The 26,086-nt window shown below is 41.0% G+C and overlaps 1 protein-coding gene across 1 annotated transcript in view; it reads right to left on the bottom strand.

The window, feature by feature from the left end:
* Positions 1–26,086, bottom strand: part of Ak9 (adenylate kinase 9) — a 118,184-nt gene that overhangs the window by 57,750 nt on the left and 34,348 nt on the right. Inside the window, exons 15-19 of the mRNA XM_028769052.1 lie at positions 22,705–22,853; positions 18,514–18,670; positions 17,563–17,677; positions 4,007–4,083; positions 1,680–1,844 (exon numbers count right to left, since the gene is read on the bottom strand). Of these exons, the coding sequence (XP_028624885.1) occupies positions 1,680–1,844; positions 4,007–4,083; positions 17,563–17,677; positions 18,514–18,670; positions 22,705–22,853 (663 nt within the window). The remainder of the gene's footprint in view (positions 1–1,679; positions 1,845–4,006; positions 4,084–17,562; positions 17,678–18,513; positions 18,671–22,704; positions 22,854–26,086) is intronic.

The raw sequence follows: 26,086 nt of genomic DNA on the forward strand, positions 1-26,086 counted from the left end.
CATGCACCCCAAGACCCAGCTACACCACTCCTGGGCATGCACCCCAAAGATGTAAGAGTAGGAGCTGGGGGAAAGAAGGAGGGGGGCTGTGATCAGGATGTAAAGTGGATAAAAAAATAAATTATTGAAAAGAAATCATCCAAAAAATAAGAGAAAAATTCTTGAAAACCTATTCCCTCCCATCCCTATTCTAAAGTTAACCTATGTCTTGTACTGTTAATTCCTAACTGAAACTGAATTTTCACTCTAAACCAAAATTAGCAATTTGATGTTTATGGTACATACTTGAGGTTAAACTATGTAAGTGTTGCCTCGGTCATGTTGTCTCCCCAGAGCAATGGAACAGTGACTAAACTAAGACACTGTCACGCTGATGAGGGCATGGGCAGAAAGACATCACACCTGCCCAAAGCAGCCAGCCATATGAACAACAGCTGGAGGGAAAGAATATACGTGCATGTGTGTGTGTGCGCACGCGCATGTGCACACTTGTATGCGTGTGTGTGCATGTGTGCGTGTGTGTGAGTGTGTGTGTGTGTGTGTGAGTGAGGTACAAAGCTGAGCGGCAGAACACATTTCGCTGGGTAGATGTCTGTAAAGGAGCAGAGTGGGCATCAGAAGTTCTGGAAAGAGCTGAACCTTCTGCAAGACTCATGAATGAGAACTACAGCGATTGCAAAAAAATTGAACGGCCAGAGCTAAATTATCTGGAGCAATCTTTAGCCAGCAGATGGTTTGGTTGTTCCCCGGACTTTTGTTCACAGACCATACGGGCTGAGCCAGACAGAGTATGCACATGCACATGTGTGCACACACAGACACATAATAAATGAAAGCAAGTGTGGGTATTTAAAGGCACATAATACATCTCCAGGGAACTTCGACATACTCTTCTTGTCTCACGCAGCTTTCATGTTAGCTAACCACTCATGTTAAAGATGACAGGTATTTAAAAGATTAAAGATTTGATTATTATACATTATATAATATTCTAAATTATCATACTATACCCCCAAATATGTACACTTACTCTGTGCTCATTAAAACTTATTTTTTCTTTCCCTTCTTTCTCTTTCTTCCTTCCTTTCTTTCTTTCTTTTTCCCTTCCCTTCTTCCCTTTTCCGTTTTCCCCTTTTCCTTTTCCCTTTTTTCCCTTTTCTCCTTTTTCCCTTCTCTTCCTTTCCTTTCCTTTTTTGGGGGTGGGGGTGGGGGGAAGGTCATTCTAGGTAGTCCTGGTTGTCCTGAAACTCAGTATGGAGACCAGGCCAGTCTGGAACCTACAATAATCTGCCTGCCTCTGCCTCTCCAGTTCTGGGATTAGAGGTTTGCGCCACCACACCCAGCTAAGACACTTTTATAAGGAAGTGAAATAAAAGCTGAGCCTGCAAATAAGAACTGCTTACTTTGGGAAGTCTGGTGACTCTATGAGTTTAGATGCTCCTGTGTTTGCATGTAAAAATGGGATCACGTGACATAGAGTCTTGCATTTTGGATAAAATGTCCTATAGACCATGTGCCTGTCCCAGGACTGCATACTCTCTAAGGTCTCCCCTTTGCATTCCTAGACAGCTTACATCAAACACACATGCATGGACACATACACGCACACGCATGTGCACACACATGTGCACACATGCTTACACACACACGTACACGCAGAGTCATCAGTCAAGTCTTACCTGCTTCAGCTTCAGGCTCCCCCTCTGGGGCCTCAGATGCCTCAGACCCCCCGGGCAACGATGACGTTCTGGTGAACTCTTGTATTTCACGTGCCTCAGACTCATGGATTTCAGAATCCTCAGCATCACCATCCTCATCAGCTTCATTATTGGGATCCTCAGCATCTACAAAGAATTACAAGAAATAGGTTATTATTCGGTGAAAGCCAACAAGTGGTTGTTGCATAATAAACAGAATACTGGTGCTCCCCCAGCATGTGGTTTAAGGGTGAACATAGATGAATGACTACTGTATTGTATCTATTAATATACAGTGGTAGAGAAGGACAGTCATTTATCAGAGTGCCCTTGGAGAACCAGAGGAGGGAGTCCCTTAAGAGATGAAATGTTTATAGCAGTCCTAAATGCTCTAACAGCAAGAGGCAAGACATAGACCAATTAAAAGTTACTGGTGTAGCTTTCATACTTCTATTGGGCAGTACCAGACTAACTCCCCACCACAGTTGGCATAGGCATAACACTAGGTCAGTTATAGCTCATTGTAGTAATGATATACATATCAACTTATGTACTAATTGTACACTTGGGAAGTCTAATTGCAAACTTTACATGGAAGTTCTTCCGAGGGAGATGGGGTGTGAGCGACCCCATTTCCCAGTCTCCCTCATATATTTATGAAATGGACACAATTGTTTCTGAGTTCTCCTTACATTTCCTTCCCCACGGCCTTTCTTCCCAGAGTTCTGACGGTGAGGCCCTGGCATCTGGAGTTGATCTAAAACCAAGGTTTGACACAGGACAGCGGGCGTGTTTGTGTTATGTTTGTCAGGCTGATGATTTTATGGAAACACACACAAACATGAGGCCGCTTTCACAGACTCTTGCTACAGCTTGTGAGGAAGTGACATGATCTATGAAGGAACATGAATGGTTTTTCAATAATACATCACTTATTAAAAATGATCATATGCAGCAGGGTGGTTGTGGCTTGTGCCTTTAATCCCAGCGCTTGGGAGGCAGATCTCTGAGTTCGAGGCCAGCCTGGTCTACAGAGTGAGTTCCAGGACAGCCAGGACTACACAGAGAAACCCTGTCTCAAAAAACAAAACAAAACAAAAAAACCCAAAACAACAAGAAAAGTTCATACGCACCTAATTTATGTATACTCATTTATGTTACAGTCATCTATAATAGGTACATTATAAAATATTTGTAACATTATATAAATATAATGTTATAAAACTATAGAGAGTTTATACCCTCCTTTTCTAAGACCCTTTTGAGACATCTGTGCCCCACAAAGTTTGGGAATGAGTCAAAAGACATTTTAGGAGCCTTGAACTATTTGTAATTTGGCTACTGGTTACGTGTTATGTTAGTTACATTGATGAGTCATAAAACTCTCCAGACCACCACTCGTTACCCTGGCAGTTTTCCTGAATGAAGCATTTAACAATTGCTCAGGTGAGTGACTCTGGCTTACTGTCTCCTGATTTGGTGAAGCCATTGACCAGGGCTCCATTATCTCAACACTCATTTCTGGGAACCAGAAACCAATTATACTGAAAAACAGTTGTTAAAACACAGAACTATTTGGGGCTATAGAAAATATGCTAAAACCAACCAACCAACCAACCAATCAAACAAACAAAAAACCCCCTGGCATCTGTCCTCTTAATTTCTATAAGAGGAACAGCAGTAAACACAGATATAACTAGGACGCAGTAGAAACATGTCTGCACTTGTATTGATGGCAAGTCAAGGGACAGCTAACATTGCTGTGGTTTGTTGTCTGTGTTCATAGGCAAAGGAGACACTAAGGCTTAGTTAAAGGTTAGTGAAAATAGAGTTGAATCCACAGACTTCAAGTCTAATTCATAGACCCCAGTTTGAGAACCTCAATCTTAAAGAGAAAGTTCTTTCATAAAAAGGGTGGAAGTTTTAAGTATGAAGACAAAGAGTATTGCAAGGGTTTGGTGTGTCAGATCTTGCAGGATCCTTCCTGTAGAAGCAATTGCTGTAGCCATGTGTAAAGCATGACAGAGGTACATCTGTACTGTAGCCTTCTTAGAGGGTACACGGGTGGGTCTTGTGTTAGGAGCACCCCTTTTCTGATTAGGAATCTTTGTCCTGCAGATCCATTACCTCAGTGAGCGTCTAATTTAATATGGAAATTAAAACATTTTGGGGATGAAAAGGTGCCTCCAGGACACAGGCATACACCTGCACCCTGGGCAAACTGGGGGATGTCTTTATAACCCACTCAGAAGCAGCAGTAACGTGGCAAGGATAAGTGAGGTGTACAAGTGTTGTTAATCTGTGCTTGCCTTTTGATTTCTTAGCCGCAAGTTCCATCACCCTCTGTTTTTCTTCTTCCAGTCTCAGTTCCTCTTCTTTGACTTTTCTGAAATGAAAACAAACAAAATTCAGTTTCAAACAACAACAACAACAACAACAAAAAGAATCAGGCAAGTCTTCTTCTTCTAAGATTAAATGCTCACAGTGGCAGGAATCAAAGGCTCCACTGTCATTTTCTCACTCTGCCTTTTATTTTGCAATGTATAACTTTATCTCAGTCTTTTTGCTGAGAGGCTATGGAATGCTATAACTTAAACTATGGGTGTCGGTCAGGTGACCTGTTACACTGAGTGAAAGAGTTCCCGAGGGGAATTGAGAGGAAGGCAGAGGATCTGGACTGCTTCCCTCAGACTTCATGGGTGACAGCCATAGTATAACGGTAAGTGAAAAAAACTCGAGTATACAACTACATATACAAAGTATTTTTAACTTTGTAGCAGTAATTTGAGACTAGAGGGCGAACATTAACAAAGTTATAGGCAGTTATCATTTCTGGATGGCAGTATTGTGAGAGTTCGGTTTATAATATTTACACTAGTTTTTTCTCCATTGAATAGGAAACATAATGTATCTTTTTAATCATATAAAATTGGGGTCTGGAGAGATGGCTCAGGGCTTAAGAATACTTGCTGCTTTTATACAGGTCCCAAGTGTTATCTCAAGCACCAACATGCAGCTTACAACCGTCTGTATCTCCAGCTCCAGAGATGCTAAAGTTCTTGTCTAGACTCCAAGGCTGTCTGCATCCATATGTGCACACATCAGCCTCCATATATGTATGTATGTATGTATGTATGTATGTATGTATGTATGTATGTGTATATATATGTGTGTGTGTGTGTCTGTATTATTTAAAAAATTTTAAATTTATAATAAAAATATAAAGCTTTAACACACAAATTATAAGTTTCTTCTATTTAGGGTTTGAGTCTTTTGCTGTGTATTGTCATGTTAGATACTGGTCCCCAGGGCCTGGCTGCCCACAGCGACACCAAGTGATGCTGTGTGACCTTGCTCCTATGTATTTATTCAACCATTGGTTGAATGAAGATGCTGACAGGCTATCTCTGGGCAAAAGAAAGATAGATGGAGTTTTGGTTCCTGGGATTGGGGCAGAAGACCACGAAGGATAAGAGGAGAGAAAGTGGAGGGTGGAGAGTGGAGAAGTCGCCATGGGGTAAGCCATCCTGAGAACTGGCCACGTGGGCTGACTAGCCAGAGTAAGAGTGGCCAAGGTGAAATACGACCAGTCTTATCTTGGGGTCATATCTTGGTTGAGAAGTAGATATAGCGCCATAGAGGGTAGATAGCTGCCCTTCTCTAGTGCTTTCAAGGCTTATTATAAAATATATTTTATATTATAAAATATAAAAGTTTTGTGTCTTTTATCTGTGAACTGAATGATTTAAGGCAGGGTAGAACTCTCTGACTGAGATTAAAAACTGATTACAACACTCGCACCAGGTTTGCACTAGGCAGGCACTGTGTCACTGAACTACAGCCCTTGTCCCGTGATGATGAGACTGAGAGAGCCTCTGAGACTGGAAGCTTCCGTAATAGAGGGAATGTGTATCCCACTAAGGCTGAAGGAACCAATCTTTACCAACAATGGTGAAAACAGGTAAACTGAAAACCAGTGAGATATGGGATAAAGATCCTGTGCATGAAAAATTAAAGAGACACGACTAGACATCTAGAAACAGGCACACCACTGCACAAAGAAACATTTGAAAGGTTGAGTGCATCTCACAAAAACGACATTTGCGTATTTATCAACAGAAAACCAAGAACAGAAGGCTCAGTGCCAGCAGCAGCCCCTGGAGACACAGTACTCCAAAAAGCCAGGCGGTATGATTTTGCTTCTATTTTACCTTCTTTGGCAGCTAGTGACATCTCTTCTCTTTGGAAGACGCTACTACTTTATTTCTGGTTAAGGTTCTCTCACTGTATTCTGTGCTCCACCCACCAGTCCTGGTGCTACTGGGATTCTCCACATTTATGGCCCGGACCACGCCGACTACTGAGTCTTCTTGACAAGCCTCCTTTCTGTTCAGTTTTGACATCTGAATCAGGTGGCTCTGGGCAAGGCTGTTTGAAATGAGAATTTCCTTTTTCTAAAACCGAGATAAAGTGTGGTGCTAGGAAGACTCTAGCCTAGAACCAGGCTGAGAGAGAACCTATAACACATCTGAAGCAGCAATGGCAGATTGTCTTGCCATTCAACTGAATTGTGTATGAATGACTGCTGGGAAAATTGTAGAATCTAACGTTTTTAGATCTTTGACTTATGATGTAAGTGTTAACCCTGCTATGCTCTTCTCCATTTTGATCAGCCTTTGTAATGCCTTTGAATGCGTCTGTGAGGTATTTGTTCCTTGCTGTTTCAGGCTTTATTTTCTGTAGTATATTTAAAAAAAAACCCTTTTCTATGAAATGTCCACTGTTGAGTTTTTAAAATCATCATATGGGAACCTAGAGAAGCATATGTCAGTTCAAGCATTAAGAAGCTTATGAACATGTGAAAACTTCTAGTTAAATGAGTAGAACTTGCAGAAATAGAAAATTCTAGATAGTAAAGACAGGAGGAAGAAAGTAGTTTTAGGAAACACAGGACATAACAGTTCTAAAAAGTTATACATGCATTTATTTTTATCTGTTTAAAACGAGCATATCACCAGCTGATGGATGTTTTATTGTAATTTTACATTAAGATTGTATCTATTCTTTGGGGGAACCGTCCATGGTCATACTCTTCTCAGGAGTCATGGACTGTTAAGCGAAGATCCCTGAGCCAGGTTTAGGAAACCGCTCTACTGAGTTGTTGGTCTGGGAGGCCCCAAAGATCCCAACCTCAATGATACAGGAATTTGCCATTGATCTTGGTTTTCCACCATAACTAGATGGTAAGATCCTAGTGCTGAGGAAACCTTATACTTTGGTTACAGGTCATAGAGAAGTCAAGTTGGAACTGAGATATAAACTTCCTTGCTACTAGCTAGCTTCTATCATGCTAGAAGGTGCTATGAAGGCATGTGAGGGAGAAAGTCATCAATAGTTTTACTGAGCTGTAAATCCTTTGTGTAGAGAAATTTTCATCCAGCAATGTGGCTATTCTGGTCTATGTTATTGGGCTGGAATACAGACATATCTTTATACATACTTTTAATACCTTTGGACAGAATATAGATCATCCTTAGTATATACATTTAATCCCTCTGGCTGGAATACAGACATATCTTTTGTACACATTTTAATTCCAAAAATTCATGTCTAATTGAGGGGCAGACAAAGTGATGAGTCAGAGACAGATTTGACAGGATGAATCAGAGATAGGATTCACTCAACTCTCATAAGAACTGATAGGAAAGAGAGGCCACTTAAGACCAGTGCTGGAAGAAAAGAAGTTGAGTTCAGTTGACTTCATGCAGTTCCATTCAGTTCCTGCAGTCAGTGAAGTTCAGTTTGTGGATTTCAGAGGCAGTTTTTCCAAGTAGAGCAGTTCAGTCAGAAGCCCAGAGAAGCCAATTTGAGTCAGTCAGCTTAGAGAGGAATTTGAGCCAGAACAGTTGAGTTGAACCAGTCAGGCAGAGTTAAGAAAGAACTAGAAAGGGTGAGCTTATTCAGCAGTAAGCCTCAGAGACTGAAAACATTCTAGGCCTAGGTCAGTAGATGGAAGCTGGAAGTTGAAGCCTTCAAGGTCTGGGCTTGCAGAAGATTAGATGATTTAGAGGCTAGAAGCTTCTAGGCCCAGGGATAGGGATAGATAGAACAGAGAAAGAAATGCTTTGTGCTCAGCCCAAGCCATGTATTCTCACAGCTTGGTTATGGCTACCATCTCATCACTTCATCTAAGAAAATAAAAGTGACATTTACATTTAGTGTCCAACACAGTTGCAAGAAAAACCCAACATGGTTGGAGAAGAAGCAAGCCAACCAACACTGCAGAAAGCAGAGGACATTTGACAAATGTTGTAGAGGACATGCCACATCTGACAGAAAGCTTCAGAGGACAGGAGACATCTGACAGAGAGACGTAGAGGAAAAATTCACCTGGGTTCATTTCCAGAGGAAGTATCCATTCTTCAAGATCATCTAACCACCTAGAGAGACTCCAGAGACGCTGGAGCCATGGGAGCCTAGAGACCAGAACAAGGAATGATATAGGAGCCTCTGAGATAGCAAATCACAGTAAGCTGCCCCAAAAGAAAATTTTAATTATATGGACAGACTCTTCCTGCATTAACAAATGGAAAACTCCATTCCCATGAGACCAAGGGTAGGAATTGACGGGATCCAACTAATACTTGAAAAAGCTATTGCAGTACTTATTGCAACTGTGGCCATCAGAGTAAACTTTTCCCTATTTTTATTTGCAATCTTTATGCATCTCATCTTGAAAAAAGGATGAAAAAATAACTGTGCAAGAAACAAATCTCAAAAAAGTTTGAAAAATAATTGTACAACAACAAAAACAGCTGTACATCAAGAAAAATTAGTTATGATAATTAAAAAAAACTTGAGACAAGAGACAAAAACATAAGAGAACAGGAAGTACCTACTTGTGAACCTCTGATACCTAATGAAATCAAGGATTAAGATAGACAGCTCATGGAACCTACAGAGCCACCTCTTAATGAAATTAAGGAAAGGCGACCATCCCCACTGGCTTTCCTAACTACCTGGGAACAAATGCCAGAAAATGGTGAAAATTCACAAAACATTCTAGTCTGGAATCCTATTATAATACAAGATCTTATACGTTTTGGGGAATCAATAGTAACTTATGGAATGCACTCACACTATGTGAGACAGATGTTAAATACCTGGGCTATCCAAAACAGGATTATCACCCAATTCAGCAGCAGCTGTACTGGGAGCTCAACTCTCAATTATAATGACTGACTTGGTGGTGAGAAGAAGCTGCAATTATGGTAAATCATAATAGCTCTAAAGGTGTTAATATCGTCAAAGACGATAAATCAGTCAATTTGCTGATTTAAGACTGCAGATGCAATTTGGTGACTCAATTATTATACAACGTACTTAGTAGCTTTTAGAGCCTGGGAGAAGGTAGAGGAACAAATAAAAGTCCAATCCATTCACAAAGATTATGAAAAGCCCTGGCGAGGCTTTTATTGACTTCTTACATAGGTTAATGTAATCTATGAACAGGAAACTATCAGATCCAGATTCAAGACAGGTATTAATTGAAACTTTAGCTTTTGAAATTGCAAATGCAGAGTGTAAGAAAGGTTTTAGACCTTTAGAACTTGATCAGCACCCATGGATAAAAGGGTTAGAACTACTGCTGGTATTACCTCTATGTAATTGGACAAGCAATGGTCAGTAATCCTACATATCAAAAAATATGTCTATTTTTTTAACTGTGTGAGACAAGGTCATTTGAAAAGGGATTATAGATAAGCCATTCCTAGAGACACTCCTCTAGAAGACCTCAGCCTTCCTGGATTTGTAGAAGGTGTGGTAAGGGTAAGCACTGAACTGATGAATGCAGATCAGTAAGAGATATGCAGGGTAATTCCTTACCAATAAGAAATTCCCTATGAGATAATTCTTTAAATATGGGACACTCCCTAAGGGCATTCACTAGAACCCCAGAAACAAACAACATGAGTCAGGTATTTTCTGTCAGTGATCCACAGAGTAACTAGAGAAAACTAAACTAAGTATTGGAGATCTAATGCATGCTACAGAAGGCAACACCGCTGTGGACTTAAGCACAAGTAGTCCATCAATCAAGGCAGAGCAGCTCTACTTGATAGAACAAGAAATTCTGGAGGTATCAGGAAACCAACACCTCCTCCATCTTTAAAATGGTTAACTGACAAACCTGTATAGAAAGAGCAATGGCCCTTGAATGAAGAAAAGTTACAGAAACTTGAGCAGTTGGAACCACAACATATAGAACAGTATATATGTCCTTGGAATTCTCCTGTATTTGTCAATAAAAAGAAATCTAGAAATTAGAAGATGATGACTAACTTAAGGGCTGCAAATAGGTCCATAATAGACTGGAATCTCCTTACCTTCTCTATTACCAAAAGAGTAGCCTATAATAATAATCAATTTAAAAGATCGCTTCTTTATTATTCCCTTGCAAGAGCAAGATAGAGAAAAATTTGATTTTAAAGTACTTATAACAATGTTCAACCTGTGAAACAATATAAATGGAAAGTTCTTCCTCAAGAAACGTGAAATAGTCCAACTATATGTTAACAGTTTGTTAAATAGCTGCTAGAAATTACAATTTCCTCAATCCATAATTTACCATTATATGGATGATATCTTGTTGGTCAATTCTGAGGCAAATACATTAAAGAGAATATTTAATAAAGCAAAAAAGATTTTACCTATTTGGGGTAATGATCTTGGAAAAAAATACAGAGATTAGATTATCAACTCTCTAGGATTTGTATTAAGTCAACAAAAGATTTTTCCTTTTTTTTTTTTTTTTTTTGGTTTTTTTGAGACAGGGTTTCTCTGTGTAGCCCTGGCTGTTCTGGAACTCACTCTGTAGACCAGGCTGGCCTCGAACTCAGAAATCCGCCTGTCTCTGCCTCCCAAGTGCTAGGATTAAAGGCATGTGCCACAAGTCAACAAAAGATTTAACCACAAGATGTACACATCAGAAGAATTCTGCTGAGCTTGGTCTGTTGCCATGGATTGTAATGCTAAACCCTGCCCCCAGGGTTTGGGGGCATGAGAGACAAGGAAATCCTTATGTACACCAAATTGCTGGCACCAACAGTCCCAGAGGGAAGGGTGAGGATGATTAAAAAAGAAGGCAGGAAGAAGACACAGAGACAAGAGATAGATTTGGGAGAACTCTCAGTGAATACTGTTGCTCTGAATTTAATCAGTACAGAGTTCTTATACCCCTCAATGCTGTGGGAAGCAAAATCACAAGCTAGCAGAAACAATGGCTGACATACATAGGATATCTGTTCCTATGCAGAGTCCTCCCTGTTCCTTCCACCAAGGTCAATAGAATGTTCAGCACCTTGCCTTGAGCCTCAAGTGTATCTCCTCTTATTGTTCCATGTGTCAACAGGCCAGGAAATCTGCTTACCCACAGAGTATCCTGCCAGGCCAGCAAACCCTGACCTGCTTTGACCCTGCCTAGCAGGCAAACTAGAGAAGAAACTTTATTCTGCTAGAGAAGCAGGAAAATGGCTCCCAACACCAAATGATGCTATTATAACCTTGCTCCCGTGTTATCCCTGATTTGTCAATAAAGATGCTTTCAACCTGTACCTGGGCAGAAGAGAGGTAGGCAGGGCTTGGTTCTCAGGCTTCAGGTCAGAGGCAGAGACCATGAGAAGGGAAAGAAGGTGGAGAGAGAGAGGAAGACATCATGGGGTGATGGATCATGAGAACTGGCCCTGAGGGCTGGCCAGGCAGAGTAAGAGCAGCCCAGGCAGAACATGGCAAGTCATATCTCAGGGTTATCAACAGTAAAATAGACAAAATAGTTTACAGGGTTGATATCCGTCCAGCTCTAGTGCTGTCTAAGGCTTATTATAAATAGAAAAGTTGTGTATATTTTATTAGGAATCTCACTTATCAAAGGTAGAGTAGAAATCCCTGGTTAAATGTTCACCACAACAGAGGAAAGTTACAGACTCTTAATGGCTCTCAACAACTATTGGGAGAATTGACTGGCTACAGTCGCCTACTGTTGGACTAGTTGCTCAGAACTGAGTAAATTGCTTAAACTTTACAAGGTGATTCAAAATTAAATAGCTGTAGATAATTAACAGCTGAAACAGCTGAAATGTGGACTGCCTGGATCCCAGATGTGACTGCATTCTAGTTGTCTTGGCTTCTGCTCATTCATTCCCCTCCTGGACTCATTATTCAGAGAGAAGGCAATATTTTAGAGTGGATCTTCTTAGCACATAAACAGAGTGAAAACTAAAAACTCATCTAACTGTAAAAGGAAGAATAAGACTTTGTCAACTTTCAGGAAAAGACCCAGCAGAAATCATAGTACCTTACACTGTGAAATTACCTCATGATGAGTAATTAATCAAGAATGGCAAAGAGCTTGTAGCAATTATTTGGGATAAATCAACAATAAATATTCCCAAAACAAACTACTCCATTTCATAAAAAGAACTAGATTCTCTCCCATACAGTAAAAGGGGGACCTATTTCTGAAGCTCCTGTATTTTATACCAATGCAAATAAGTCATGGATTGCAGGTTAGAAGTTAGGAAATATAAGAAAAGTAATTCAAAGCCTATATGCTTCAGTTAAAAAAATCAGCTATATGTAATTCTTATGGTTTTATTAGAGTTTTTGGAACATAGCAATATAATTATTGGCTCACACAGAGAAGGTTGTGTTACATATAAGATTAGCTGAACTTATTTCTGATTATTCAGAATTAACATCATTACTTATGCAGCTGCATCAGACAGTTTGAAACAGAAATTATCTGTTATATATCGCCCATATTTGATCTCATATGGAACTGCCTGGTCTATTGGCACAAGGAAATAAAGAAATTGACCAAACGTGCTAGAAGCTTCAGAATTTCATAATGAACATCATATTAAGAGAAAAGATTTAAAGAGAAAAATTTCTATTTTTGCCCACAAGTCAAAAAAAATTGTAAAAAAAAAAAGTTCTACTTGTTTTTTGTATAATCAAGTTTCATTACTTGCTGAAAGTACCCTTAAGGATACCAAAAGAAATGAAAGGTGGAAGATTGATGTGTTTCACTTTGCAGAATGTAGGAAACTAAAATTTGTATGTTCTACCATTGATAATATTCAGGATTTCAATGGGCTTTCCTTTGGGTTCTGAAAAGGCTGACTCTGTAACTGCACATTTGTTGGAAGTGATGGTTATAGCCAGAATACCCTTACAGATTAAGAATGATAATGCCCCCACACGTTTCCATGGAAATGAGACTTTTTTGCATATTATAACATATAGCATATCACAGGTAAACTGTACTGCTAGGGACCTTGCAAGCAGAGCAGCAAAACAGCGGTTTCAGACTCATCAGACGCAGCCCACTGGTTGGCTCCATCACGATGGGTATGCTTCCCAGAGGCAGAGCCCCAGGACTATGTGTCCTGAGGACTTATGTTATTGTGGAATTTTGTTCTGCTTACTGTCCTCTGGTTGCCTCATTCCTCATAATCTATGAGCTGTATGAAAACTCTACGTGGGGCCACTCACTGGGCAGTGTCACTGGCACTTACGGTAACAGTGAGTGGTCTTTTGCAAGCATTGCTGCTGGAGCGGATTAATGATTCAACCACCATCCTCAGAAAGAACTTAGAGATGTATTGTCAATAAAGTTAGGTTAAGATGTTTTTGTTAGTGGTTTTGTCATAGGAAATCTTGGGGAACAATTTAAAGTTCAGAAAGGCACAGTTTTGGTAATTGGGCAAGAGATTATTGAGGTCAGGCAAAGAGAACAGTAGCAGCACGACCAGTCTTACCTGACCTGTCTCTCTTGTTAAAGCTGGGCTGGTGACCAGGTGATGACTAATTTCTTGTACCCATTTTTGCCTTTGGCTTCCCAATATGATTTAATAAAAAATTATTGGCGAGTGGGTGTGCATCCTGAGGATTTAAAGCAGAAATGACTGCTTTTATATAAAAATTTATATTTGTGATTCTTTTATTTTTTTTATAAGATTACTTTTAAAGATAAATAATAAAATAATTGATCCTTTCTTTGTAACCAAAAGTTGCAGCCTGCCAGTAAGAGAACTGGCTGAGAAAAAAATACCTTGCTTGCTTATACTTTGTTAATCTAAATAAGTTACATAATCATGAATGTATGTGGGATCTTGGGAATAAATTGTTTTTTGACCTGTAATGTGTAAAATGTTTAATCATGTAAGCATATTGGAAATATGCTTTTTTAAACACATACTTTCACTTAAATGTATTTATTCACTTAAAAATAGAATGTAACTACATTATAATTTTTATATTGCTAGAAAGATTTTGCCGGGATATATAAGCTGTGAGAGAAGAAATAAAGTGGCTGGAGCCTGGCTTCATCCACTGTGTGTGTGTGCGTGTGTGCACATGTGTGTGTGTGTGTGAGTGCACTTGTGTGCATGTGTGTGGCGCTTGTGCGCTCGTGAGCACATGCCAGCTTCACGTTAATTGCTGACCCATATCCCCTCCTTGGATTGCTGAACACACTGTTGGAGCTGGCCTCTACAACACACAATCTGAGAGGTCAAGCAGTTATAAAAAGATTTGAGTGTACCCTAAAGGAGATGCTTACTAAACAGAAAGGGGAAGAAGAGCTCCCAGAAAGAGACTGAATAATGCTTTACTAACTTAATTGTTTTGAATGCCAATGTTTCAGGATCAGCAGCTGCTGAAAGACCCTGGATTGAACAAACAAACAAATGAACAAACAAGCAAACACACACACAAACTACTGAATTAGATCAAACTGCATCCTTAAAAGATGTTTTAACATCAGAATGGAAGTCTGGGGAAGAGGTTTTGTCTTTATTTCCACAGGTGTTGAAAGACTACGGCTTCCCATCAAAATTGATAAAGCTCTGATCTGAGTAATAGAAGCTTCAACTTGAAAGGCACAATGCGAGGAAGGACGAGACACAGAGAGAAATGCAGATGACCCAGAAAGCTGTTTCTCTGCAGGGGACCACTCAACAAACTAAATGAAGAAGGACAGACTGTTCGTCAGACTGGCAAACTGGAAAACCGTGGTGCAGAAATGGAATGTTGCTGAGTGTTGATCAGGGCTGCAGTTAGGAAGGACCATTCTATCAATAGATCCTCAGGAGGACATTTGGACTGTCAAGTTGTGGGATTGATAATTATTTCTGCTGTAATAGTTAAACTGCATACAGGTTTTAGCATGTGCTCTTTACCAGTGGACGTCTCCAAGCCCTTCCCCCATTCAGTGTTCCTTCCCTCCCTCCCTCCCTCCCTCCTTCCCTCCCTCCCTCCCTCCCTTCCTTTACTTTCTTTGTTTCTTTTTTCTTTTCTTTTTCCTCTCTCTCTCTCTCTCTTTTTTTTAAGACAAGGTCTCTATTGTAGATTTGACTGTCTTGCAACTAGCTAAGTAGACCAGGCTAGCCTAGAACTCCCAGAGATCCATGGGCCTCTACCTCCCAACTGCTAGGCTTAAAGGCATGAAGGCATGCATTACTACTTCCCAGCCCATGTTCATTCAACCATATTCAATTTCTCTCCCTCTCTCTCGCTCTCTCTCTCTCTCTTTCTGCTTTTTTCTTTTTCTTTCTTTTTTGTTTTTTTGGTGGTTTTTATTTTTTTTAAAGAGCATATTTCAGCAAGGAAGAACAGCTAGTTAGGTCCCTGTTTCCTGTTCCTATTTTGTGAAGAACTTCACAGTTTGTTAAAGATTAGTGTTGAGCCTTAGCTCTGATGGCTGTTCACAGTTTTAAAAGTACCTCATTACATTCACAGCAGAGAACAAACCTATGATAAACCTGTAAAACGTAGATAATCAGTTCTTTCCTTCCATGGAGGTGAGGCTGAGTTTCCTTTTATGTGGCATATTTTTATTTATGCTGTCGTGTATTATTGTCTCAGTGTGTGGGTTCTAGCTATTAAACCACAGATAGATGTGCTACATGTTTGTGTGTGCACGTGTGTCTGTGCACGTGTGCATGTCTGTGCATGTGCATGTGTCTCTGTGTGGAATCTATGTTTGTTTTTTTCCAGTTGGCTAGTAAAGAATACTTGAGCTGTGTAGAAATTTATGAACTTACTGTTTCTTTTGGACCTCAGTGGGATTTTGCTCAGTGATAGACAATCTTTCTGACGTTAGAGACATTTTATAAGCATAACCTGTGAGCTAGGAAAGCACAGAGGCAGGAACCTGTCCAAGCATGGTTCTCTCTGGAAAGCCCCCCCCCGGGGGGAGGGGCAAAACTTGGTTTTGCAAAAGTAAAGGTTGCTTATTATTAAATAATGCTTACCTGCCTTGACTCTGAGGCCAGAACCTACAAGCCTCTGGGGATTAACACTCTATTGTTAAATGGCAGGGATTAAATAAAGAGGTTCTTCTGTTCTTTCCCAGGAGTTTAAGTCCTTGTCAGCTAGAGAAAGCCTCCCTTGCAGAATGAAGCTCTTTTACATAGACAATATGCACAGAAACACATAGACATTCACACACACACTCACACACATATTCATATGCACATACTCATACACACATATACTTTGGTCAGGCTCAGCCTCGTGCCTCATCAAGTTACATACTTAGATACACACTTATACCTACATATATCTATGTATATCTATACCTATGTCTATCTATCTATCTATCTATCTATCTATCTATCTATCCCTGTCTGTCTATGTATCTATGTATCTATGTATCTATCTATGTATCTATGTATCTATCTATCTATCTATCTATCTATCTATCTATCTATCTATCTAAGGTGGATGGAGTAAAGCCTTTATGGGCAAGTGCATAGAAAGAACTTACTTGTTCTGGATGGAAAATAAGCTCCAATCTCTTTTCAAAAGTTCACAAGTTCAAACATAAATTCAAATCGTAAATTGAATAAGAAGTAATAGCAGTGTTGTTTACATGTGTTTCCAGTAAGACTACTTATCCAACTAAACATTCACCATCTGTCACTAGTTCTACGGGTTTAGTGAGAGTTTAGAACTATAATTTTTATGTCTAAGTTAGCACAGTTTTATTGAGGGGCAAATCATCTGCCTAGTGTCTCATTACTACTGAAGTTTTGTATAGATAAACCAGTCAATGTTTTGTCTCCTGTTCTTGCAAGTCAGCAAGTCATTCATTCCGTCTTATGGCCTTTGGCTGTCAGGTAATGGCTTTACAGCCTAAAAGGACTGTATTCCTTGATCATAAATCTGTTTCATGCCTGTTTCTATCATAGTGCAAATAGCCCATGACACAATGAAGGTTTACACAGCCCTAAATACAGTGTTTCTTATAGAGGGTTTCAAAATCACTTGTATAAGTTTAGGAATTTTATAGAATCACTATTAGGAATTAAGAAATCATCTACTTGCCTACATAGCATCACTACAAGACAGTACATCTTCACTGACCTGCAGAAAATCTGCCCAATAGGGTGGGCTTTTGCTAGGGATTTTTATATTAATTTAATAACAACAGGAAAGGCATACAAGCTGCAGGAATTAATCCTGAGATGAATTCTCTCAGGGCCCTTGCCTCTCAGAGCTCACCCATCACAGTCCGTGCAAAAATGGCGGGCCACCTCCAGGAAAGTCACCTGCTACCCTTAGACTATCCTAGATGATATGGGCTGCAGAAAAGGCTCAGTGGTTAAGAGTGCTTGCAGCTCCTGCAAGGGACCTGAGTTTGGTTCCAAGCACCCCTGTAACTTCAGCTCCAGGGGATCCAGTGGCCACTTCTGCTCTCAGTAGACACCCACGCATAAGTGACACACACATATATGTAAATCAAGGTAAAATCTCTGAAGAGATTTGTGCAGTCCATTTCCTGGTTCTCAACACTGCTTACCGTATTTCCTCCTCCTCTCTTTTTTTGGCTTGAATTTCTTCTTGCAATCTTTCTATAATCTTAGCATTGATTTCTGCCTTATTCTTTAAATATAATCTATTTAACACATGTTTTCCTGAAATACAGATTAAGAGAAAAGAAAATTATTTTCAAGTTGTATAGTGTGTACCTGTGTTGGAAATTAACTACAAAACAACCCCTGACTACACACACACACACACACACACACACACACACGCATGCACGCACACGCATGCACGCACGCACACACACACACTTGCCTTCAAGTCCTTATCCAAACAGCTCTGAATCTTTAAAATTTTAGGAGACTGTCTTAAGCATATGTTAATATGTAATAAATAAAGAAAAGATGAAAAGATATATCCCCCATAAAGCTCTTTTCAAATATTTAAATGATTTTTACATTTATGTTGTGTGTGTGTGTGTGTGTGTGTGTATACACTCACGAGCGTGTGGGCAGAGGACAACTTATGAGAGTCGGTTCTCTTCTACTGTATGGGTCATGAGCATTGAACTCAGGTTTTCAAGTCTGGCTGCGCCAACCTTCACTCCACCATCTCTCAAATATGTTTGCTTAAGAGTTGAAATGGAAGAATATTTAAATTTAGCATCAGCGTTGCCCTCACCTTCAGGATTGTACACAGGTTCATTTACAAGTTACAGCTACTCACTGAGAAGGGATGCTGAATTTCCAGCTCCCTAAAGAATAGCTACTGAGGTCTGCCAGAAGGCTCAGTGGCACAGTACATTATACAGGTCACCTCAGCGGGAGAAGCCTGTCTCCTCATCTTTAGGTCCTATGGGCATAGCTGCAGTCGTAGTAGGACTGGTATCTATTCCTAAGGAGAGTTCTACATTTTCTATTTTAACCAAATAAACTGTCCACAATAAACACTGTATTTTAAATTGAAATGATAAATATTTACCAACCATTACTTTCTGAATCTGATAAATAGACAACCAAATCAGGTAGAAGCGCTTTTTCTATTAAGGACATCCACAGTTCTCGTACTAAAGGGAAGTTCTTCACGATCCATCCTCCATATTTTGGGGCACCAGGGAACCTATCCTTGTTATCCTTTGTCACCTGTGAAAATGCACATCGATAGCACCATGGTGAGTTGACAAGTGTTCTTCAGCTCGCCGCCCTTCAGTTATAGTTTCTGCACAGACATGGACATCAGTAACAGGGACCTGTAACTACAGCAGTCCGAGGGCTCTAAACATGTCTCTGTGCTCTCAGGGAGAGGCAGAATGTTAGGCTGCAAGAGGGAACGTTAGGAGGGGCAATAAAATCCCTGGGCTGGTGCAGAATTTAAGACTGAGGACCTTAGATTTTTTTTTTAATCTGAAAAAAAAAAGTCTTTTGGAAAATTAAACTTTTTTAACACACAAGAGAATATGGCAACAGAAAGAGAAGCTGTAAAGAAGAAATAGAAGTGAGTACTAATGAAAATATCAGTTGCCAAGTTTCAAAAATGAAAATAATATTAAGATATAATTTAGAATCCGTGTCCCTTTCAACTTTAAAAGTTTTTAACTTGATTTTTAAAATAATTTAATTATTTATTATTATTGTCTGTGAGTGTGGGCAGGTGTGTGCCCCGAAGTCAGAGGACTGCTTTCAGGGTTGGTTCTCTCCTTTTACCACGGGGTCTGGGCTGGAACTCCGGTCACCAGGCTTGCATGGCGAGGGAGCCCACTCATCAGCCCTGCTTTCAACGTTTTAAAATGTAATGGCTTCATCTTGTTTTACCATGTGAGTAAGTCTTACTTTGTTGAAATCTTTCCCACAGTAGTTAGTATTTTTGTCACTTATAATTTCATTGTAACACTGATGAGATCTCTTATGCATTAGATATATGTAATAATACTGTGGTTAACATCCTTATATAAAGTATTCTGTATAGTGTGCTGTCAGGCCGGGAAAGAATAGCTTGATTCTTGGCTGGGCATGGGTCTTGAACTCCAACCTCAAAAGGGAAGCAGCAGGCCACGCCTCCAGAATCCAGGCTCCAGACATGTGGTCTAGACCTCCATTTAACCTGCACCTTGAAGTCACGTTTGGCTATGCAGCCCCTCCCAAAGGGGTGTCACCTAACACAGCGAGAGGGCGTGATTACGGGCTTCAGCCTCCAGAGATTTCCATATTAATGAGTTACCTAAAGGCCAGAAGGCTTAGCTGATTAAGTTTTCCCTCCAGATCCTTCTTTCTTCCCCTCCCTGTTTAAGCCAGGCCCACTCTGGCTTAAGTGGGGTGGGGGGTGCACCCAGACCATCTACATTTGCCATGAACAATAAAGCCTTGGAACCCCAGACTCCATGTGTCTTTTGGGACCCTTCTCTGCCTTCCAGCCACAGGGACCCGCAGTACGTGATTAAACTGCCTCTCCATCGAGATTTGCTCTTGAGAGGGTCTCTGTTGTAGTTGTCCTGGAGTCCATGCCACAGTATAGAGAGGCTGGATCTAGGACGCCTCCCAACTTCTCCGTGTTAGTGAAAAGTCCACAGCGCGGCACTGTCGGGAGGTGGCACAAAGTTAAGATTAGGGATCCAGTTGGGAGGCCATTAGGTGATTGCTTTTAAAGAAGACGGGCACCACTGCCTTCCTCACACTCCTGTTCGCTTTCTGGTTATGATGTGAGGATGTTTGGCTACCCTGATGTACTTTCTCTTCCCAGGCTATTCAAGATAGGAGACCTGAGTTATTTATTTAGTTATTTTGTACTGAGGATCAAACCCAGGACCTTATACATGCTAGGTAAGCATTCTGCGAATTAAGCTCCATCCTTAGCTTGTTAGAAAACATTTCTAAAGATAACTGCAAAATGCTGGACTCTTTTTCATAAAATTCATAAAGAAATATACATTTACATTTATTATTATCTTATTACTTTTATGTGCATGGGTGCTTTGCCTGCATGAAGGGCTGAGCTCAACATGTATGAAGTGCCCACAGAGGTCAGAAGAGGGCATTGGGTCCCATAGAACTGGAGTTACAGATATTTGTGAGCCAGCATGTGGAGGCTGGGAATCAAACTCAGGTTGTCTGGAAGAGCGGCCAGTGCTCTTAACTTCAGAGCCAGATCTCCACCCCCTAAGTAATATAAATCTAAAAAGACAACCCAATAGAAAATGGGCAAACGGCTTCTCCAAAGTATGTATGTACCCTTCCCAGGCTTGATAGCACACACTTTCACTACCAGCACTCAGGAGGGAGAGGTAGGAGAATTTCTGTGAGTTTGAAGCCAACCTGAACTACATAGTAAGTTCTAGGGCAGCCGGGGCTATGTAGAAAGACACTGTCTCAAAAACAAAACAAAACAAAACAAAGCAAACAACAATGAAGAGTATACTCTATACAATAACACAGATCTCTGGCTGCTTGAGTTTTCCTGCTGGAGCCCCTAGTCTTTTGTGGAATGTCGATGTGGTGGGAGTAGCCACGATCTAGGCAGCCCTCTGGTGCCACAGCTACAGCTTACGGTTGCAGTTTCTAAGTACAAACACTGTAGACACATTTCTGTCTCTGAATGTTGTACTCATTCTTCCTGGAGATTTGTAATCACCAAAACAAAGTAACGAGAGCATTTTTCAGCACGAGCAAGGGCTAGGCTTATAGTCTTTTGCCCTCACTCGGCATTTGCTTCTCTGGGTGTTTGGTCTCAGTGATGGGGCAAAGATGACAGCTCTGACTTTCACGGGCGAATTCCTATCCCCTGTAGGAATCTATTTGCCACAGGACGACTCAGTGAGTGGCTTTCAGGCCACTTCAGTATAGAAGGTCCTTAAAGGCAGGGACCATGTTTAATCTATTTTTGTAACCCTAGTATCTACAGAGTACGGAGACTAACAGGTGCAGACTGCTTCTGCTAACAGGCATCCGTGAAGGAAAAATGATTGCTAGAACAATCTAAGAGATTGGTAAAATGTGTGAAGGAGCTCAGAAGCGCTGAGGAGCCAGAGGAATCTGGTGCAGCCAGGGCTCAAGGGAGCCACCCAGTAGTTATACATAAAGCGCTTTTGTCTTCCCATGTGATAAACTTTTTCTTCTTACATACTTCTTTGTGTGTCTTATGCTTATCCTGGGCTGACCTATCTATGTAAATCAGGCTGGCCTTGGACTAGTTAGTGATTGACACGCCCGCCTCAGCCTTCTGAACAAAGGATTACAGAGATAAGTCCCCATGCCCAGAGATTCTCACATAGTAATTTAAAATTCAATCACACAGACATAGAAGGTCGTCCACTGAGAGTCCAAAACTACCTCATTTATCTTGCTTGCTCTGAATGCTTATCCGAGACTGTTACATAATACCTACCTCTATGGATAGCTTACCCTCTACAAACAAGAGAAGGTGTAATGGTTTTCCATTGGTGTGGGCATAGTATTTAAGGCTCTTCTTTTATTTGAACTGAAAAATTACCCATCTCTACCCTCTCCACCAACACATGCTCAGGATGGTTGGATAAAGTTAGCCACCCATGTGACAAAATTGATGTCGGTCTCTGACTGCTTAGCTTGTGGATGAAATATCTAACGGTGGTATCGGCTTTATAGACCCCATCTTTCTATTAGCTGGACTAAATCAGAGACAATGAAAGTTAACAAATTCATTTCAGAACTATCAAATCACACCTCTTAATCTTGTAGATAATTGCAAATCTTTTAAGTATCAGCACTTGTTTGCTGACGTCATTCATGTATGACAGCACTGGAGCTGTTGGTAGTGGATAGTTCTGGAAGAACCATTCTTTATTGAGGAGATGGCTGCTCACGGGTAACCCATGCTTTCGTGGGAAGCCCACACACATGCACATGTGGCACCAATAACTAGTCCCTTTTTTAAAAGACATAAATCTGGGAGAGGGTGTGTTTGTGGGGATGGTGAGGAGGAGGAGGGGAAGAAAGGGGGGACAGTTACCATCATATTTCATTGTAGTCATGTGTAAAATTCTCAAAAATAAAGAAATATAAGAAATTAACTGGACAAAATGTTACATAAATTTGAAGACTACAGTAAAATAAGACTTTAATACAATTAGACACACACCAGATTAATATGGTCTTAGTTTCTAAGTCAATGATAGGCATTAACTGATAATAAATAAAATGTTCACCTCTTTGATGACTTCCTCCAGTATTTCAGCCTGTTTATCATGTGGCTGTTCAAAGTTCAACTCCTTGGAGTGCCTCAGAGTATCCTCTATCATGGCAAACACCTCTGGGTGCTTTTCAGTCACCTCTTCTATCGACTCTTCTGCAGAGACTAAAATCAAACGAGTTAACCTACATTTCTTTCCTGGGCTCGGGGACACTATTATCTGTGATAAGGAAAGTTCTTGACTTTGTGTCACTCTAGCACCTGCTAGAAGATGGGAGAAGGACCATTAGCCACAGAGTCGCAAATAAGAAGGGCAGTGACGCGAAGCCCACGCGAAGCCCATGCGAAGCGTCAGTATGGGCACAGACTTGACTTTTGCTGTTATTCCTGGCAGGGCTGAGAGGGCTCCAGGTGACTCTCCCGTTTTAACTATGAATCTATCCCTCCAGTGAGGCAGGCGCTTGGCAGTCCTCCCTCACCCCACTGCTTCTAAAATTTCCAGTCTTGTTTGGAGCCACTGCCGCTTTAGGCCTCCAACTATCAGAACCTCTGGTCCAGAGCCCCGTGGCTCTCAGCTCTGAAGTTCTCAAAGGACAGTTGCCTCCTGCCCTCTTTGCCTTAAAATGTGTGCAGGGGAGAAAGAGACACAGTTCCCTGAGATGCAGAACAGAAAAGTCGAGATGCACAGGGAAAGAGGGGCCGAAGAAGAGCCAGGGAAAGCCGGCACCAGGGCCAGGCGGCCTTGTCTCTCAGATCCACCCTCCTCTCCCGTAAGAGCAGCGACAGTCTTTGTGTTGCCGCCACTCACGTGCTCAGATGGAAACGTGTATTTCCCAACTTTCCTTATGGCTAGAGAGTTAATAAAACGCAAATAGGTTTGGGTGAGGGTAGGTGTTGCTGAGACCTCTTTTGTATTTTTTTTCATTTTAATGTGCGTGCATCGGCACGTATGTATATGCGCATGTGTGGATGTGTCTGTGCGTCAATGTGGAGGCCGGAGGTCTATGCTGGGAATCATTTTCTTCTCTTAGTAAAACGCTGCGCTCCCTGGGATGGCTGGTCTCCCTAGCCAGCTTGCTCTGGGGAGCCTCTGCCTCTCTCTATCTCTGTCATCTCAGGGTGGGGTTATAGGAGGCGCTGCCAGCTCCATGAGGCATTGATTGTCATGGGTCCCCGCGGTTGTGGATCGGGTACTTTAACCACCGAGCCATCTCCTCAGCCCCCTCCACCAGTTCTTTAAGAGAACTCGGCTAAATGAGAGCCAGCTTTTATTTCCTGTTTTCTACCCTCTTTCTGCTATACATGATAGTAGAACTCACGCTGTGGTTACCATAGTAGCTGCATACCAAGGATGGCCGAGCAAATGCTCTTCTCACCAAAACAATGTGTTGTGTTATTTTTCCTGTGTTATTTTTCCTGTGTTCATGCATGCCCAGTCGTTCCTACTATAGTAACCCTTAAAGACAATGGTAAGCTGAGAATGCTGAGGGCGGGGCTTACCTAGAATAAGCAAGGTCACGGGTTTGATTCCAAACACACACACACACACACACACACACACACACACACGCATACATTGTGTGCAATCGTGGTTTTGTTTCCTAATAATATATTTTTCCTTCTAAATTCCAAAATAGACACTGATTTCTTGGGAGAACACATTTGAGAGCACCAAGTTACCAGCTGGCCCTTGTCTGAACTATACTTCTCCTCTTGATGAAGGAAGGTCCCAGGGCCTCGTGTCAATTGTGGACGTGCCACTGGTTCCTTTTCCATCCGTGGGTAGAAGATTGCTGAGAACTTAAGCTGAGCAGTAAAAGAATATGTGTGCGGATTCTGAAGAAGAGTTCAGTGTGGGCTCAGGGACCCGGAACTCATGGTTGTGACATATAATTCACATAAGGGCCCTCACATTTAAATAGGTAAACGTATCGGTCAGCGGGGAAAAAGTAAAGATAATAACTTGTAACAAAGTTGTGATTTTAGTTTGATATACTGCCAGTGAATCTAAAGCAAGCAAGCAAGCAAGCAAGCATCCCCTTTCTGAGGCAGCAGTCTCCAATTCTCAATTGGCCTCAGGGAGACAGGCTGTCAATATTGGCTCCATGCTGTGGGTAGGTACGGTACCTGCTTCTATGTTGGACATTTGGTCTACAAAGAGAAGGGACAGTCTGGGAAAAGGGCTGTAGATTGCTGAGGAAAGTCACCAGTATCAGGAGGTGGGGCTCCTGCAGCCGCTTGACGGTCTGAAAGTATGGGTGGTCTGCTGTGTAAAGTATATACATGCACGCGCACGTGCGTGTGTGTGTGCGTGTGCGTGTGTGTAAGAGAGTGACACAGATGAGTTTCTAGCAGTGCCCAGTCAGTTCTTACTAGCTTGAAATAATAACCAGGAAAAGCGTGTGTGTGTCCATCAGTAGGAGGGAACAAAGAAGCAGAGCTGACGTCACACTGGACATCAAATTAGTGATATCAGCGGCGGCAGCAACAACAAAATCAACCTAACAAAAGACTCTCACAGAAACCAGGACGCAAGAGCAAAACGTTTAAATCTTACAAATAAAGACATAAATCAGTAATAGGAAAGCAGTTAGTTGATTTTGGAAAATTTCTCCATTAATTCAAAAATACCAAGATGATTTAGTAGACAAACTACTCAATTTTGAAAAAAAGAAAACCCTGAAAAATAGGGGACTGACATAGGATGTTTTTGAAGAAATAAAATAATACAATCGATACAACAATTTAGAAAAATCAACGAAAAGTAAAAATTACCACCCAAGTGAAATAAGTGGTGAGCAAGTCTTAACAGGCTTCAGAAGTAAAAGCTAACATAACTCTGAAGGAAAAATAACGAGCAGTTGGTGATCTAGATCTGTGTACTAATGGAGAAAAGATAATTTGGAATAACTTTTTTGCAAAATAGTTTTCTGTAGTTCTACTGATGCTAATATCCAGGTAAAACGCTTATTAAAAATGCATTGGAACATTGTTTATGGTTGCAAACAAAAATAACACAAGTTTATGATATGAAGAACTGGCTTGGGATGGAGACCCGGCTCAGAGTCTGTGCAGGTGGCTGACACTGCCTGCAACCCCAGGTCCAGTGGATCACACGCCCTCTTCTGGCCCCTGTGGGTTCTTGCATGCACGCACACACACACACACACACACACACACTCATAAAATAAAATACACTAATATCTAATGGCTAAGCCATGATCTAGTCATAAAAATCATGCAACTCTTTAAAACAAGGGTTAAAATGTTTCCGAACAAAGTCACATAACTGCACCGTGTACTGTTACTCAAAAGTGGCAGGATGCTAGGTGTTGTGGCTGCTGTGTGATGGTATAATACACATAGCTGTATTCTGTTACACCATGTGTTGGGATATG

This window comes from Grammomys surdaster, unplaced genomic scaffold, assembly GCF_004785775.1.
Source record: "Grammomys surdaster isolate TR1022 unplaced genomic scaffold, NIH_TR_1.0 190, whole genome shotgun sequence".
Lineage (NCBI taxonomy): Eukaryota > Metazoa > Chordata > Mammalia > Rodentia > Muridae > Grammomys > Grammomys surdaster.